This window comes from Camelus bactrianus, chromosome 4, assembly GCF_048773025.1.
Source record: "Camelus bactrianus isolate YW-2024 breed Bactrian camel chromosome 4, ASM4877302v1, whole genome shotgun sequence".
Classification (NCBI taxonomy): Eukaryota; Metazoa; Chordata; class Mammalia; order Artiodactyla; family Camelidae; genus Camelus; species Camelus bactrianus.
Window position 1 is genome coordinate 39,061,545 of NC_133542.1, and position 19,654 is coordinate 39,081,198.

General features: G+C 39.4%; 1 protein-coding gene across 1 annotated transcript in view; it reads right to left on the reverse strand.

The window, feature by feature from the left end:
* The window catches only part of TRPM6 (transient receptor potential cation channel subfamily M member 6), a 122,090-nt gene that overhangs the window by 94,120 nt on the left and 8,316 nt on the right, over window positions 1–19,654 (reverse strand). The window contains exons 2-5 of the mRNA XM_074361716.1: window positions 9,976–10,055; window positions 7,592–7,630; window positions 6,449–6,626; window positions 3,350–3,563 (exon numbers count right to left, since the gene is read on the reverse strand). Coding sequence (XP_074217817.1) covers window positions 3,350–3,563; window positions 6,449–6,626; window positions 7,592–7,630; window positions 9,976–10,055 — 511 coding nt within the window. The remainder of the gene's footprint in view (window positions 1–3,349; window positions 3,564–6,448; window positions 6,627–7,591; window positions 7,631–9,975; window positions 10,056–19,654) is intronic.

Here is a 19,654-nt window from a genome sequence, read left to right on the forward strand (position 1 = left end):
GTATGTGTCATTAGCACAGGAAAAAAAAAACCCTACATATTGCATGCATCTGATGCATAGCCCCTAAATTATTTCCCTATCTCTAGCATCTTCCCCTCCTGCTTGTCTTTTGTACTTTTCCCAGAGTCACTGTCTAGAATTGGGGTTCTGGACCACAGGCACACATCAATACCAATAGAGATTCAGCTTCCAGAGGTTTGGCGTGGGTTACCAGCATGTGTTGGGGGTGGTGGTGGTCGTTTTTCAGCAGGCCACATGTGATCTTTATACATATTGTCTGCTGAGACTCTGCAAAGCCAGATCTGACCATATCATTCCCTATCCATTCTTCTATTCAGAATCCTTTGAAGGCTCCCTGCTACATAAAGAATAAAACCTCAGCCCAGTCAGCACAGCACCCAGTCTGGCTCCAGTCTCCCTTGCTGTCCCTGTCCTCTGCCACATGGCACTTCCAGCCGGCAGCTTCATCACCTCTTCCTACACATGCCTTAATCTCCAGCTGTGTTCCTGGCCCTGAACTTCAACCTCTGCGTAAAGTGCTTCTCCCCCACCTCCCTCAAGGTGAACACTGAGTGCTATATCCTTCACCAAGTCCTCTCAGGTGCCCTCAGTTGGAATTGGAATTTCTCTTCCTTTTCCTTCTACTCCAAAGATTTTCTTTGTATCTCAACTATGACCCATTCAGCATCAATTTTTAGTTTGTTGCTTACTGTCTGTTTGTCACAGTCACCCACCCATCACTGAACCCAGGGCCCATATCTTACTCATCTTTCATCCACAGCATCTATCCAAATGCTTTCTACACAGTAGATTCTTAAAGGCTTCTGGCATTCAATGTAAGTAAATGTCATCAATTCATGCCAAAATAATGTCCAACTACAGTTGAGAAGCATCTCAAGCCTGGGCTGGAGCTGGTAAGCAAAGCTTCTCAAATTTAAATGTACATAAGAATCACCTGGGGATGTTGTCAAAACACAGACTCTGATCCCACCAGTCTGAGGAGGGGCCTGAGATCGGCATTCCCAACAAGCTCCTAGGTAAGGCTGATGCTGCGGGTCCAGGGACCACTTCAGGCCCTAAGGAGCTGCGGTTGAATCAGGTCAGACCCCGACTATTATTTAAGGAAGCTCCAAGTATATCTCATTTCTCATTCCTTTTGTTCATGTGAAACCGTTTCAATAGTTTTCACACGATTTGTGTTTTCTAATTTGCCCTAACCTAAAGTGTTTAAAAAAACAAAACAAGCAATAAGTAAAATAAAGCATGTAACATGGTTAGTTATTCAAACAAAAAACCTTGCCCAAGTTCACCTTTTTCTGAACTCTACAAAACTTCCCTATCCGCCCTCTTTTTTTACTAGACACAAAATAAGCACTACACATTGGACTTAGAACCCTGCAACATCCACTTTCTTCCAAGAATGTGAAACAGTAATTATCTCAATGAAATGCACAAGAGGGACTGCCAGGTTACCCACTAGTGACAAGCCAAATCCCTTGGTTTTATTTTTGCTCTCTTTTCTCCATCACTTGCTTCCTTCCTTCCTTCCTTCCTTTTCAGTCAAAAGAAGTTATTTGTTACATTGGTATGTGTTGCTCAGTTCCTAGACTTCAGTGTGGGCCCTGGCCTCTACCTCCCATCAGGCAGAAGGGCTAATACACAGACTCATCCTAAACTAACCTGTAAGGCAAAACATAAACATGCTACAAGGGCTACAGGCAATAAATACTACAGAAATTCAGAAACAGAAGTGAATTGAGATAGAGAATGCTTCCTGGGTGTGTTGACATCTAATGTAGATCTTAAAGAATGGGCAGAACTTAACAGGAAACATTGACTAGGACATCCCAAATCAAAAGAGGGAGAAGTAAAGGGAAGATAGAAAGCCACGGGTGTGATATTGTGATTTATAATAAGAAATATATATTTGGTCTTGGTCCTGTTAGTGACATAGAGCTCCTTAGAACCTTGGAATTTCCTAAGTGGTGAGAGTGACAAAGGTGTCTTTTGTTATTTGGGGCTTTCTGATGGGGGCTGGTTGTCAGCAGAACCAACCAACCAGGTGATTAGAGGGTTGGAACTTCCAGTCCTAACCCCAACCTCTGGGGAGGGGAGAGAGACTCGAGATTCAGTTCAGTTATCAATGACCAATGATTTAAACAATTGTGCCCAAGTAATGAGGTCTCCATAAAAACAAAAAAACAGGGTTTGGGGAAGCTTCCAAATGGGTGAACACGTGGAAATATGAGGAGGGCGTGGAAGTTCTGCTCCCGTTCTCACATACCTTGCCCTACACATCTCTTCTGTTCCTGAGTTACATCCTTTTATAATAAATGGGCAATCTAGAGAGAAAACTGAGTTCTGTGAGCTGCTCTAAGCAGATTAATCCAACCCAAGAAGAGGGTGGTGGGAACCTCTGATTTATACCTAGCCAGTCAGAACCACAGGTAACAACCTGGTCTTGAGAGTGACATCTGAAGTGGGGACAGTCTTGTGGGACGGAGCCCTTAACCCTTGGAGTCTGACGCAACTTCCAGGTAAATAGGATCAGAATTGAGTTGAATATAACACAGCTGGTGTTGCTCAGTTCCTTGGTGTGGGGAAAGAACCCATACCTTGGAATTGGTGTGAGAACCGAACAGGCTAGTAACAGATTGGTAAGAGAGGAGGGTTTGTGAAGTCACTGGTTCTCAACCCTGGCTGCATATTGGACAGTCCTCAGAAGCTCCATCTTGAAAAACTCTAATTAATCTGGGGAAGAGCCTGTGAGTCTGTATTTATGCAAAGCTCTCAGATGATTCTCATGATGTGCATACATGGAGTAAGGTTCAGAGGCCCCTCTATGAAGTTCTTGCGTGTCAAATTTCAAGGAGTACGAAAGAGTCAGTGATAGAGACTGTGAGTGAAATGGCAGTTATGTAGCTGGTTACCTCCTCATGCCCAATACACTCAATGCAACTGCTGCACGGGTCACTGACGGCCAACGACTGAGAACTTGACCATGGGGAGCTTAGTTCATGTCCATGCCCACACACTGCACACCTGCGTGGATTCCATGTCCTTCCTAACCTCACCATAGTCCAAAGCACACAAGAGACTATTTTCTTTGCCAGAGGGTTAGCCAAAGTTATGTCAACAGAGAGTATTTTAACAATGGTAAAAACACATTCCAGGAACATCTATGATTATTCTGGGTTTCTTTTCCAGTCACTACACTTTCAGTCTTTCTCCCTTATGCCATCACATCCCCTGGGAGCACTGCAGAGCAGAGGTTAGGTGCCATACTGCCTGATTCACAGCTGAAAAGAAGGAATTTTAAAAAAAGAGTGAAACAGGGCATGTGCCTTACCGGTATTAATACCTTCAGTTATTATCCATGCTCCTGTTGTCTCTGCAGCTTTGACCAAACCCTGGCTGAAGATTTCTTTAAGTTTGGAGGGCATCTTGAAGTTCTGGATGCCCCCGTGGACAGAGATCACCAGCTTTGGCAGTTCCATCTTCCACTCTTGTAACATTAAATGTAATAGATGATCCAAATTTGTGTCATAAGACGTTCTAATATACTGGAAGACATGCATACACATAGGTACATAAAATAGTGAAAAATATATGCCAAGTCACAATAAGCACATGGCAGGACAACTGAAACGGCCAAAACTTGAAAGGAAGTATCTGGGATCTCTTTAAAAGTTCATCTTCGTATAATGAAAATATTTACTTTGAAAGGATCCCACACCCCCTTTAAGTTCCTTCTGGGAATTACAAGTCACAGTAGGAAGGCTTCCTCTGGTTTTCAGGGTTGATCCACCAATGTTCTCCAAAAGGTCTGAGGTGAGGCAGAAATATTCAAACTGGCAAAAATCATGACTCCAGCAAATCCATTTAAAAAAAAGGTTTTTAGAAATAAATTGAATGGGGTTTTTCATAAATGCTATGGCTTTTAATTAACTTGACCATTTCATATATTTGCATAATTTAAATTAAGATTTAGGAGCATGTACATTTATTTTAAATTTTACATGCTAACCATTTCCTGTATCTATCATTATCTCTCTAAAAGTGTTTTTTTTTCCCCCCCAGAATCAGTACTTTTCACAAAAGAGTCAATGTAATCAAAAGAAAAGATGAGGGAAATCCAAACATGCAGGTAACTCCAGAATCATTTTGCATTTTGCCCTAAATTATAGTGTATGACTGGCTTTCTTTTCCCAGCCTATGCGGCCACATACAGACTGTTAAAATCAAACTGAGATGAGTTTGAGCCAACCAACAGCAAGAATAAGTCAGATTTACAGGAAGAAATAAGGGCTATAGGAAACCATGAATCATAAAACTACAGCAAAAACAACCACAGGCAGAGTTCTCCATAGATATGCAAATAGGAGTTATCACATTAGACTCTAGAATGTGATAGTGATTTAAAAACAATTGTCCATTCATCTTTGAAATTCTTTAAACATAATTTCTTTGTTTCCTAATTAAAATATCAGAATTTCTGAACATCAGGATGGTGCAGCCATCACAGAATGTAACAGAAAGAATCTAAGGGTAACTAGGATTCAGTTTACAAGCGAGGAAACAGAGTTGCCATGGCTTTACCACATAGTCAAACAGTAGGGAAAATATGAAGTTGACTTTTGTGAAATGGGCTGTGTTGCTCTGAATAATGAATTAGGGCAAAGGAAGCAGCTCTGGTCTAGTCCTTCTCTCCATCTCAGCTCTTTCCCTCAGGTAGCCCTCTCCTTCAATCCTAAGTCCTTTCAGTCCTAGAAGATACTTCCTGAGATTTCAAGATAAACACCCTTGATGAACCACATTATCAGCACTAAAGTCTTTCTCCTCAAGGCCAACCAAAGATGGTGCTAAAGGTCGAAGAGTCTTTCTTTCCGTCCTCCTCCTTTATAATTAACTTACCTCTAACTGTTTGTGGAAGGAGATGGGAGAGATAAACAACTGGAAAGGGGAATGCAGTGGAGGGAGACGAATGGGCAGCTCTCTGAGCTCTCCTGCTGTCCATCCTAAACCTGAAGTGCAATTCCAGGCTCAAATACAAGGCTAGCAACTTCCCTTCTGAGACATCACACAAAATGCATTCAGGCACAGAGGATGTGACAGGAGCCTAAAGCTAAGCATAAAATGTATTAGTGGTCAGGAGATCTGTCTAACCACATTTTCAGTTCTCCTAAATGTACCATACTCTCCCGTGGCCTTCACACAACCTATTATTCCTCGTGCCCTGAGTGGTCTCACCCCTCTGCCTCAGCAGACACCAAATGCCTCGCTTCCTTGACACAAGCACACTGCCCCAGAAAAACAGGAGGAATTACTCTTCTCATTCCCTCCGAGAACCCTGTACTCCCCTTTCATAGCATCCCTACACTCTGTGGTGATTGTATATTTATTTCCTGTTTCCCTCACTAGACTGTAAGCAATGTTAGTACACAGAACAACAGCTCTTTGGGGCATAGCAAAGCATGGGCATCCAATAAATACTTGTTGAATGGACAAAGAAAAATGAGTAAATGAAGGTGATTATGAATAAACATAAAAGCAAAAGGAAGAAGGTGAAAACTTAAGGGAAAAAATTACACAAAGAGTTCTGCAACAGTCAGCTTCCAAAAAGGATTGGAGAGGAGAAGGCGGACAATTTTCTTACCAACTTAAAAAAGAAATTCAATGCACAAAGTTAAATGCAAGAGAATTAATAGTGAGACATGCAGATTACTGTACAACTATATTATAAAACCTTACTATGATTACACTATTACGAACTGTTGTTTCAAATCCATTCAACTGATGACCACACTCCAGGATGCAGTTGATTCTGAGCTGTTCTGAGGTGGGCACCCCCTGCATTTTCCCCACGGAGAGCTGCCTCCAGTAAAGCAGTGGGTAGTTAACAAGCTCAAGAGAAAACAGCTGAGAGATGGCTGACCTGTCAAAACTATGTAAATCACAGGCAAAGTAGCCATATTAGGGACAGGAGAAAGCTGGCCTTCCAGTTGCAGGGAGTACAGAAAGCACTTCCCCCTTTTCCTACCTGGGAAGAGGCTCTCTCAAGGACACGGGAGGCATTAACATCCACTGGTTATTGCTATGGCCGTGCTTCAAGTAAAGCCTGTTCCTTGGTAGTAACTTCCTACATTCCTTAAGAAAAGGGCAATCCTGTGGCAACTCCTTCAAGATCAATAAGCCATTCTCTTCTGCAGAGGGCATAAGCTGGCTGAAAGAGGCCAGTCAAATAAAGAGCTGGCCACACCACACCTGGGAAAGGTATACTGCCCTTCAGACATAAAGAGAAGAGTCAGGTCATTTTTGTCAATAGGTCCATAACATGGATCACTTTTGCAATAAAACCTGGTCATCTGACCATCTACACTTAGAAATACAATGTGGAGGTTATATCCTCTGTTAAAAACCAGCAAAATAATATGGGTTATTAGCAAACCTTGGAGTGGTGAGTGTGCTCTCCATCTTGGAAATTAATCGTGCCAAAGGTATCCGTAGGGCTTTTCACTGTGTGCTCCTCAATAGACCACTGTTCATTTTCACCGCCATCGGCTGCCGAGATGGCCCGGGCATAATCTATCCCATGGTGGTCTCTAATCAGTCGCCCGCAGTAACACCTTCAATTTAGGACAAAAACCAATTTCAAAAAAGAAAATACACAATTTCAGAACAGAAAATAGATGTAGTGTTTCCACATGTTTCTAGCATAATGTATGGATGACACATATTAACAATTTTTAAAACTTCACATTGAGATTTATATCAGATTTCTAACACTGGATTATTTTCTAAATTGAAAAACACCCTCAGTGGTTTTCTCCCTTGGTTTCACATTAGAATAATTTTGGGGATGTTCGGGGAAAAAAAAAAAAAAAACCTAAAAATCCCTTACACACTCATGTTCATAGCAGCGTTATTCACAATAGCCAAGAGGCAGAAGCAACCCGAGTATTCATCAACAGACAAATGGATGAACAAAACGTAGTAGATACATACAATGGGACTTTATTCATCCTTAAAAGGGAAGAAGATCCTGTGATCTGATGCAACATTGATGAACCCTGAGGACATTATGTTAAGTGAAATAAACCAGTTGTCAAAAGACAGATGCTAATGATTCCACTTATATGAGATACCCAGAGTAAACAAATCCACAGAGAAAGAAAGTACAATGGTCATTGCCAGGGATTGGGGGTAAGGACTAATGGGAGTTTTTATTGAATGGACACAGAATTTCAGTGTTCCAAGATATAAAAAATTCTGGAGATCCATTAAACAACAATGTGAATATATTTAACACTACTAAACGACATGCTTAAAAATGGTTAAAATGGTAAAGGAAAAACATCAAATTGTATATTTTGAATATGTGGGGTTTATGTTATCTGGATTATACCTCAACAAAGTTGTTTTTAAAAAAATAAACTCTAATATACAAGAATCTCCTTACTTAAGGAGAGTAAGAAAATGTCGTGTAAAACACAAGATGCACATCAAAAGGAAGGAATGTTAATCAATGCAAAAAAAAAAAAGTGATGCAACTTCAGAGAAATATATAAACACAGAACTGTTTGAGTCTTACCTGATTAAATTCTGGCAGACTTGGCATCCTGCAGTACAGCTAAATTAAAGAAATAAAACCACTGTTAGTTTACTAATATATCTGAAAACATTTAATGCTTATTCAGTAAATATCTGTTACATTCTATATTCTGGAAATCAGGGTTTACTGAGTACACATACATCAGTTCCCAAATATTCCCATATGTCATTTACCAAATATAATTACACTTCAGTAACTATGATCTAATTAACAGAACACTGTGTCTGGAACCAAGATACCTGGATTCAAATCTCACTGATTTAACAATTCCTCTAAGCTCCAGTTTTCACATCTGAAAATAATATCTGACCCATATAGTTATTAAAAGGATTAAGGGTGATAATATATGTAAAGTGTCATACAGTACCTAGTACATTGCAGTATGCATAATAATGGTGACTATTATTATTATTACACTATGAAGACAACACAGAATTCTTGAGAATTAAGTAAGAAAAAGTATATATACACAAACAATTTTAAAACCCTGAAACACTATCAAATTAAGACATAGTTGGTACGATTATAATTATTATCTTTATTAATCTTTCTTTTTCATAATTGAAAAAAGCCTTCTGGATTTGGGGGTTAGCATTGTAGTCATCAGGGACCATATTTTAAGTGTGAAGGAGTTTTAACTGGGAGAGAATGCTAGTTAAAATAATGGGAGAAAAGTAGTGTTCATAACATCAGTCATTCTAAATTATTTAGAAGTGAATATTCAGGCCTTTCTCTTCTTCCTTTTCTTGTCTTTTAGAAATCTCTTCTCAGAAGCTTCATTTCAACAAGTTCAAAATGAGAAGGAAAAAGACTCTGAGATCAAGCCTATGATTTGTTTCTTATTAGAAGGTACAAAAAGAATCAATAAAAGATAAACTTTTATCTAAATTTAAAATAGTGAACTATCACCTTTTTGCTGTGCACCATAAGGAAGAAAATGCTACAATTCTGAGAATCTTACCAGGATCTAAGAAAAAGGCTAGCATAGAAGGAATAGGCATAGTCATCCATTAACTTTCTGTTACAATCACACAAAAGGAGAGACTGCTTTTTTTTCCCATAAGATGTAGTGCATCTTGTACCATTCATGGAATTACGGTCATTGATCTTCTTCTTGAGTCTATGGGCCAATGACCTATAATTTATCTCTTTTCATGAGATTCAAGGTGATTGTGAAGATGATTTTCCCTTTACAGAACAGTAGGAGCTGCTTGGGCTCAATCTGCCTTCCAATGCAGCCACCATCATATGACAAAATGTCATAAAAGATGACGGGAAAAACCAAGGTTGCCCTGCCTTTTTAGTCTGTAAATATTTTATACACAGGTAAAATGAGGATTTCCAATCACAGGACTTATAAGCCACAGGTAATCCAAAGAGGGTGGGACTAGTAAATATTTAACAAAGGCAAAGAACACTATTTTAGTCATCCCCAAAGAACTAGGATTTCAGTAACCTCACTGTGCTGCCCTTCATGAGCATACAGCTGTGATTTCTTAACTTCAAAGAATATAATGCTCAACAGAATCTAAAAATAGAGTGGTCCCTCTAATTAAAATACTGCTCTACTATTTTCTTTTCCTTTTAATTTCTTTTCTCCAACGGCAACGCTACCCAGTCTTAATTTCATGGATCTGATTACCCTGGGGAATTTTCCATAGCCCTCTCTTCCCCTATCTTTCACTGGCTGCTGTTCTGAACTTTGTTCTACAAGTAGAGCTTCCAAAGGGTTGTCAAGAACTCAGAGTAGTCAAACTCAAATCACTCCATTCTTCTGCCCATTACCTGCTCAAGTGAAAAGCCTGTGGAGGAAAAAATTAACTGTTTGCATAATCTGAGCATGGAGTCCTGGAAGATCCCAGTTACTATTTTCCACAGACCCTTTAGTTGGGTATAAGGGACAGTCACAACATACTGAATATTCAGAAGTTGTACATTTTTTCATCCAAATCCAGGGGAATACATGTAGCACTAGATATTTCCCTGGTATCCATCCATCCTCCCAATAGGAGTAACAGGAGCATCAAAGATTAAAAAAAAACAGAGCAAAATCTACCACAGTATTAACAGTGGCTCCATCAGGGTGATGTCATTATGATGAGCTTTTATACTTCATTAAGTAGACGTGTTTTTCAGGTGCCTACTATACGGTAGGCACTGTCATAGGCACTGGACTTGAAGTGACAAAGTTTCTACTCTTACCAGAAGATCTGTATTTTTACAAAGGTGAAGAAACAAACCAATTAAAAATAAATGCTAACTTTACAGATACTCTCAAATCCTTGAAACAAGTCATACCGCTAAATTTCAATAAATAGTTCTCCAAGTACCGTTGCTTTAAAAAATGTGATTAAAAATTGTACCTGTGAGGGTCTTTTGAGCTGGGTATGATTTTGTTACATTCTCTCTTGTGGAACACTCCTTCAATCCAGGATTTCTGGGACTGAATAGAAAATGTCATTATTTTTAGAGTCTAATTAAGTGAGAATACAGTGTAACCACAGTAGTTCAGGTAGGCAAGATATATTTAAATATAGTGGACAAAAATTGAAATTCCAAGACCAACCCCAAACAGACTAAGCATTTTTTTTTTTTGGCTTCTATTACAGAAACATAGACACAAATAAGCCACTGCAAATACAAAAATATTTACAAAGTTAATTGGCCCATAATCTCATTTTAAGTGAAAGATCCCTAAATGCATAAAACTCTAGCAAGGAAGTAAGGATACAGCTGAGGTGTTCTCTTAACTGTGCCAAAAGTCACTTTTAAATCCTGCACCATAATCCTATAGAGTGAATATCAAGCTCTCAAACTTCAAAATTCTCACTTAGAAGTCCCACTTTGGCTAAGATTTGACGGGAAGCTGTAAAGAGTGCCAAAGATTTGACGGGAAGCTGTAAGGTGTGTCAAAGATGTAGTCTCAGCAAGATTCTGTGGGAGGAGTTCAACCTGAAACCAACCTGGAGGATAGACTCACGCATGCACCCTCAGGAGAACAGAACTTAGGAACTCAGAGATTGATTTCTTGTCAATGCCCGCTTCACAGACCAGCCCTGTTTCCTGACTAGTGACCATCCACCAAGAATCTCTCCCCATCCTCAAGACAGTGAATTCACTGCTTGGACTTTGGCTGGATGTCCCCCTCTTTGCACTCCGGGCCCATAAATACAGCCCGCCCCTAACCCTTAACAGACTTTCCTGCAGCTTACTACAGCATGCTCTTCCCAAACTGCCGTTCCTCTGCTATTCCTGAGTAAAGTCAATCTCTGGTAATTCGAGCTTGCCTCAGTTTGCCTCTTTACTTAGGTGGACAATTTGATACACAGTGTCTAAGAGCAGTTTACTAACGGCTGAATTTCAAAATACCTGAATTCATTGAATATTTTGGAATAGGCCTCCACGTGGCATGCAGGGAATTCTATAGCAAATAAGGCAAGGTTCTTATTCCGAAGGAACTTACAATAAAAAGGAGGAAACAGATAATAGTTTGGTGTCATTAAACTTCATGTGTAACAGTTAGCTATTAAAAACAGCTCCAAAAAGGGTTCCCAATTTAGGAAACTATATATACAAATTAAGCAAGCCACCCCCATTTTTTTTAAAGGCTAGATAGCTGACTCTAGCAGAACTATCGGGGCAAATTAATTTCTTTCTGCTTGTTTGCTCATCTATTAAGAATGGAGATAATAATAATAGTAATGCCTCACTGGGCTATTGAAAGGAATAGATAAAGGCTTAGATTTCTCCCTGGGATTATTAAGGCTGAAAAAAGCTCAGCTATTATTGGTAATAGCAAAGGTAAGAATTATCTTTCGGTTGGTAGCCTGAGAACTTAGCTTTGATGTAGTTTTTCATAGGACAATAATTCCTGACCTCCAAATCTCCCTCCTCGGGCCTCTCATACTACAAACAAAGGACTTTATGTGTCCGCTTTCCCCCACTAGGCTCCAGCTCCTACAAGCCCTGTGCAAGTCATTTCTGCTGCCCCAGGGCTCAGCCCAATGATCGTTGAATGAACAACAAAATGAACACACTTAAAATAGAACTTCAAGAGCCCATGTATACAATTTTCCCTGGAAGGGTGTAAACAGGAAACCTGGGCCATAACAAGAACGTGGAAACTTTCCTCCTGCAACTCCCATACCGTTATCTCGAAATTACAGGAAAAGAAAAGCAGGCTTAATTTGCAAGTGTTTCGAACAATTCTCAATTTAGAACTTTACTTCCCCTCCCCCACCTCATAATAGTACCTTTTCTCTATACTTTTCAGCACATGTGGAAGAAGCCCCCTGCCATGTTCAGTTCAACAGAGAACTATCAGGAACCAAATGTTTGTTGGTTCTGATTCACTAGCCCAAATCTACTGAGGGCAAACACCCAGCATGCGGGCTGCTGCCACTTGGAGCAGCAAACTGTCTTTGACAGCAAAGAACATGCCATTTCTGCAGCTATCATGGGAGTCTTTATAGGCTGGGTGTCTTTTATATACTGAGGGCGGGGGGATGTTTCTGTTTTAATTGCAGTTGTTATTTGGGGAAGGGAAAGGCAGAGGACAAAGAAGGGAAATAGTGTTGATCTCTGGCTCTACTGGCACAATTTGTCTCACCCTAAAACACATTCCGATCTTACATACAATCCCAGGACTGGGGTTGGGGTGGGGAATAGAAAAGAATTGTCCAAAGACTAATCCTCTAACAGTAACTATATATGAATTAATTCCTGATGTCACTGAAAGTATTTCTACACTGGGGCTTTTTGGGTTTCCAGATAACAGATTCTCTCTTAGAGGAATCTCTGAGGAGGCATAGTCTTAGAGCCATTCCTTGATTTAAAAAAAAAAAAGTATTCTAAATGTGCATAGATTTGTTTTAACATCCAGGGGACTGTATGATTGGGGGGTTGAACGGCACACGGGTAACAAGTCATTTATTTTCTTTCTGTAAACTTTTTTTATTAAAAAAAAATCTAACAACTAACAAGTACTTTTCCAGATGAAACTGACTACTTACTCCCTTTTTATATCCTCCACTCTATCTTATACACATCACAGCACTCACAATGCTTAAATGCATTAATGCACTTATTCAGTTGTTTTTCTTTCTTAACAACTTTATCATAATCTACTTCAAGACAGGTGTTAGCTTTTTTATCTTGGAACCTGCAACATGCTGGGAAGCACTAGAATGAATCAAATAGAAAAGTAATATTTTCAGACTCCAGAATGACATGTGGTATCTTCTGTACACAGGCCCTCCTTTGGAACAGAGACCTCTTCAAACTGAGCGCCAGGCAGAGGGATTTCCATAGCGCATGATCAGACAGCTGGGGAAATTCAACAGTGCAAAGCCAGCCCTTCCACCTGGAAGACTCAGCTCAGGGTCTCCCATGGGGTTTTGTCCACATTCTGCAGGGATACCTCATGAGACTTTCTTGACCCAAGATTAAGAGTCTCAGGCAAAGGGCATCCAAACCTAAAATAACCCAAACCCAAGGATCTGGTTCAACAACACTGCCACAAGTTGACCTCACTGATTTTCCAGTAAATAATCTTTCCAGGAGGCAGCATTTAGGAGTACTTCATAAAGAATACAAAATAACCTCATATGTTTTCTTCCTTTTGGGTAGTAAGAGGTAAGCACTATTTTGCTGCTAATACTTTTTTTTTTTTTTTGGTAATATCTTTAAAAATGGAATCCCAACTAAATAACTCACAGTTCCCTAAAATGCCACTTCTCTTGTTTAGATGAGAAATTTTGCTGACATTTTCACATACTACCCTGCTGAGCAAAAGCATTTAAAACTTCAGAATGACTATCTAGATCACATAAATTCATGAGTACCTGAGTAAAACATTCATGAATTCTCCACAGAGCCTAATGGGGAATTAGAAGAACTCAGCAGTGAGCATATCAGAAAGGTTCAAACCAAAATGATGTCCTACCCCGTCCTACCCCTCCCCAAATTGGTGAAAGCCCCAAACACAATTTCAAATAGCAAAGAGAAGACATTCTTTCCTCTGCTGTCACACATGCTTCAGCTGTATCCAGTATCCTGGGGTATTCAATTTGCAAACAAGATGTTTATAAATTTCAGATCATGTGAAATCATTTTGATAAGAAGCGGAAAGGAAACGGAAGGTTCCTTTATGAGCGTCCTTTACAACTGCCCCCCCCGACTGCTCACAACAGTTTAGTGAATGCAGAAGCTATTTGGTGTAGAATCCCTCTAATCAATTAAGGTTTTCAAGTTAGATACACCCAATCTCCAGTTTCCACACAGCAAAGTACACACAAGTGCGTTATCCGAGCACACAGATGGCCTGTATTTATGCTACAAATATCCTGTTAAATTATCCAGCTTTACTAGGACTACGTCCAAGTGAGCTACCTTTTCTTGGAGTGAAGCTATATTCTTTTACCCCAAGCTTCACTGTGTATATATATATATATATATATATATATATATATATATATATATATATATATATATATATAGTGGAGCTATACTCAAATGACTGACTTTTGGAAACTCACCACTCTCTGAGACAATAAAGCCTTTGTTAGGAACTACAGGTTAAAGGCAATTTCACTTATGTCATTCATACTAAGGTTTACATATACCATGAAGATTACTTGTTTCATTTTCTCAGTGTAGCACAGCAGAAAGAATTGGCAACAGGGTTATGCTTCTTCAAATTCAGTGGAGACAGAGATCACAATTTTAACTTGGACAAATTCAAAATCTTTGCTAAAAGAATGAGGGAGGGCTGGAAAAAATGTGGGAAGAAAGATATAAAATGTTTAACTGTGGGCAGTTTCAATGCTGTTCCACATTCAGGAGCTATGATACACAAGAGCAGCAGTTCTCAAACTTTTGGGGGTTGGGACACTTCATATTCATTAAACTTACCAAGGACCTCCAGGAAGCTTTCATTTATAGAGTATAACTACCAATATTTACATATTAGAAATTAGAACTGGGACTTTTAAAAGTTATTTATCCATTAGTTCATTCTAAAATAATAATAGTAAACCTATTACATGTAAACATAAATAATAAAACCTTTATGAAAAATACTTTTAAAAAGATTTATGAGAAGAGTGTTATCTTGTATTTTTGTTAGATAAGACAGCTGGATTCTCTTATTTGCTTCTGCAATCTGTTGCAAAGTGATGTTGGTTGAAGTATCTAAAAAGAATTGGCCTTACATCGACATGTAGTTGGAAAAAGGAAATAGTATTTTAATAGCCTTTTTAGATATTGTGAACTTGTCCAGTAACTGCAGGAAAACTTCACTGTATGCTCATGAGAGAATGAGTAAAAAAGGAAAATAATGTCTTAGTATCACTATGAGAAATAATTTTTATTTTGAGGACCTTTGAAAGGGTCTCAAAGATCCCTAGGAGTCCCTGTACCACACACAGAAAACCACTGCCCAAAAGTGACTGCATGTGAGTGAGAGACAGGATCTGCTGTTTCCTGGTTGGTCTCAGGTCCCGCATGCATGTCTTGGTCCGTGCATCTCATCTCAGTGAGTGCACAGCAGTATTTCCACATCCCCTATTTAAAATCTGGTGCCCAACTGAAGGAAGTTGCAACATAGAGAAAAAGCAATTAGAGAACAAATCTTCACATGCCAGTCTTTCTGAGGGATCTAAGGGACTTTTGAAGGAAAACTTTGATTGCACTCATTTTTAACCTTACAGCTGACTTTGGTACCTACGTCTTTCCTCCCAAAGATGTCACTGAAGCAAGTGGGGGATCAACCCTTCAGAACCCACAGACAGCATATATTCTATCAGTTTACCTACTCTTCCTTTAAAATATTGATACCTCTAAAGAGTAATAGCTTATTCACTCATTAAAAAATACTTTGATGGGCATAGCATATTATTCTGATAAAAATAAATAATAAACCTGTGTCCCAAAGACCAACACCAAAGGAGAAGAACCTATGTTTACAAAAAGATACCGAATATGGCACAAGAGCAGGCTGTGGGAACTCCGTGGAAGGAGACATCCCTTCTGTCTGCCGATATCTGGGAAGTCTTCGTGGAGGACACAGAACTTAGGAAAGTCCTTGAAAGATAAGAAAGGCTTTGAAAGGTGGGTGATGAAATTCCATGCTGGTTGGAAATGCAGAGACTTTGGCCTGGAGGAGAATTCAGAATATATCACGTTAATGTACAGCAAAAGCCACAAAGTCACTGAGCAGAGAACAGAAAAGATAAAAGAGCCAGGAACCTCTGGGAATAACTAAGGGGAATAAAGTGTAGAAGAGATCATGGAGTAAAACACAGACAGTTACACATCAGGATGGTGACACGATACCTGAAGCCGAGAAGGGAGAAAGTTTCCCTCTTTAATAAAAGAGTTTGTTTTATTACGAAAAGTAGGAAGTTTCAAAGAGAAACAGAGAAGTGTTTAATACTGAAAAGAAAAGGAGGAGAATGACAATTTTTGTCCATGACAAACGAACAGACTGAGAGAGAGTCAGGAAATAGGTTGTGAAACAGAGGAGGCAGCTAGTGTAAAATATCCTTGGGAGAAAGAAAGGAAAACAACTGACACCAGATCAACAATCTAAAGCAAAAGCCAGCATTAAGTAAGAACTTCATATACGCCAAGGGCTGTGCTAAACAAATGTTTTATGTTTTATCACAAAAGTAATATTCACAACTGTGTGCCGGATACAATTATTATACCACTTTACATAGGAGAGCCAGCGCTCTTTTACAAGGAATTTAATAGGCAAAGTTGAGAGAAGGTTTACTTTAGGTTAAGAAAGCTTGAACCTTGTATGTAGATAAAAGAGAGACGGTGAAGATGCAAGAGAGAATAAAAATATCTTTAGCGAATTTAGGGGTGGGCAGCAGGAAAAGAAATGGTACGAGAAGCCAAGGAGGAAGGCTCAGCCTTGAAGAAAATGCTTCCGCTTCTGATAAAGGCAAGGAGTGGATGACAAACTTCTCCTCCTTTGTTATCTTGCTCCAGACCCTATCATCAGTGCTCTGCTGAAAGTCATAGGCCATTCAGCTCTGATGGCTGCAGAGCTCAGCGTTCTCCTTTGCCCCTCTTACCCAGAAAGAAAGGCATGTAGGAGATACACAGGGGCAGGCACAGTGCTTCTTTTTATTACCAGCTCTTCGCAATACAACATCAGCAAAGTACAGTTGATAGTCTACAGATCACAAAGCATATGAAATGCTCTCTCACTGAAGGATCTTCCCAACTTAAGATAGATGGGGAACACCAGAAGTAGCCCACAGGTCACCCTACGGAGAAAAATGCCACACAGTATTCCAGGAATGTCCTTAACATGCTCACCAAAAAAAGTGTGCCCCAGAATAGGAGGGTCTGCAGACAACTAGACTGAGCAACTAGGAATTTGGGGTATGGGTGAAGAGTAAATGTAATTGGGGGTCACTGGGGAACTGGAAAAGTCAGGGCAAGGTATGATGAAAGGAAAGGAACTGGGGAGCAAGAACAAGGTAAATGTGTTTTCTTCTCTAGTCTCTAAGAAACCTCTGTCAGCAAACTGGAGAAATCCTGTTCCTCCTAGGTAACTGACCCCAGGGGTTGTTTAAATAATTTCCAGCTGTTTAACTATCCAGCTGGAAATTTTCATGAGCATTCCTTTAGCTGCACTTAGAAATAAGCAGTCCACTTCCATTAAAAAAAATTAATTATAATCACTTCAGGTAAACTCTTTACTACTGTGTGCCTCATTGCCACACAGCAAAAACCAATCAGAAGAGATTTGCTATAATGTAACTGTTAAAATGCTGCTCTTGGTTCTTGTACTCTAAGCCTTCACTCTATCATTCATAGAACAAGTAAGTTGGGCCCCAGCAACTTTAACAGGTAATTTTGCAAATGGTATAAAATCTACAAGGTACAACAGATGATACAGCATAAAATTAAATCTCCCTCCCAGCCCTGCACTCCAGCCGTTAGTTTCCTTCCCACAAAGGAACCTCTATTACAGTTCGTTGTGTATACTTCCAAAGATATTCTGTGCGTTTGAAAGCATATACCAAAAAATTTGACATAGATAGAGACATATACAACATTCTACATCTTGCTTTTTCTTCACTTATTAATACTTGAATATCATATACATTTGTACACATGGAGTTGCTTCATTCTCTTGGGGGCTGACCAGTATTCCTTTGTACAGAAGTCTCATAATTTATGTATCCAAAAGTACATATAGCATAGCTTTCATGTGCATGTACATCTGTAGGATAAAAAAGTACAAGTGAAATGTCTATGTTAATTCAGATTATTTCCACACTGCCCTTCACAGACGTTGTATCAATTTATAAGCAAAAAGCATAAATCACTAACAACTTTCAAACATTAGAGAGTACACTGAGTATTTTAATTGCTTTAGGGAAGTACAGGATTTTTAAATTATTAATACTCAACTTCCTTCTAAAAGGATTTTGAGGTGACCAAACTTGAAGATTTTTATCTTAATTTAAGCTGAAAGATTTATGGTAGGGGTCAAATCAGGTTGGTTTTTTTTTTTCCCTCCCCTCAGGAAACAAAAAAAAATCACATCCAGAATAAACAATTCCCCTGAAATTCTAGGAGGAAAAAGATGTTTTAATGGAATGAGGGTGGTCCAGGAAGTTGAGAATCAGAAGTCTGTCAGTGGGATACCAAGAATTCTGTGAGCAACAGAGGTTGGCAGATATGAAATATCATTTGCTAGAAAAAAATTTCCCAACTTCTGGTTTCTGGCTGTTACACTTGATTTTCAAAGTTCCAGTGCCGTTGTTTAGAGACGGACTGTCCTTCAATGCAATTCAGTAAGAAAAGGGGAACATAGCTATTACACAATGCCTTTCTGTAAGTCATTGAGAAGCCAAAACACATAATAGGTTTCTGTTTTTGCTGGGTTTTGATTATTTAGACATTTCTTCAGTATTTAATTTCTTCTGCTATCATATGATGAGAAGAAATACATTCTATCCATAAGGAAGAGTCCTTGAAATGACCCGAAGAGGCAATTCTAAAAGAAGGATTACACAAAAGAAAACCAGCTTTTCTTTAAAAAAAAAAAAGTGTCACTCAAATGTTCATGTGTTTTGTGATTGTATTATAAAGAAGAATATTCTGCCGTAGTCACCTCTAGTTGCAAACTGAGGAAGAATTTCTTCCCTGACCAGACTTGAGTCAGGCTGTTTCTAACTAGGCCCCCAATTTGAGCTCTGCCCTTGACCCGCTTAGTCCATTTGTAGCAAGAATCCTACTGAGTTAGTTTAGCAAAATCTCCCACACTTGGTATCTGATCAATTTGGCCCACCTTCAGCAAGAATCCTGTTGAGTTGGTCCAGCAGGAATCCCCCTGGCCCTGATATTTCCTCTTGACCCTTTTCCATCCACTGACCCCATCCTGCTCCTTGGCTATAAACCTCCACTTCCCTTGTATTCAGAGTTGAGGCTGATCTCTCGTCCCTACTGCAAAACCCCCATTGCACACACTTTTTCTTGAATAGTTTTCCTTGCCATCTTTAACAAATGTCATAAAACTTTTTTCTTTAGCAAAACTGAGACCACACACATATCCAAATCATTGTCTGTGGATAAGGGAACAAAACTGACAAAATATTGGGACTCTAGTAATTCTCAGACACTCTCCCTTGGCCTGAACCTTACAGAGCTCTCCCTTCAGTTAAACTGAAATGACAGACTCTGACATCAGGAAGACTCGACAGAGAAGGACCTCAGATGACTCCCTCTGGGTAATGGATCCTAGTCCTTCATCTGTCACCCTGCTTTTTACAGTCAGTATTTGCTAACCCCAAATACTAGCCAGCAAGATGCACTTTCTGTCTGAAATATCTCCACTATAACAGTTATTTCTCAAAATGTGGTTACCCTTTTAAAGGCAGTGGCTGTAAGTGGCTTGAGACCACAACATGAGCCTGAGTGGTTTGCCTCTTTATTCTACCCAAGAACAAAGATCCAGTCTGTAAAGTCTGGGCCAATCCTCTGACTCCCTTCCAGTTTGCCTTTCTTAAGACTGTC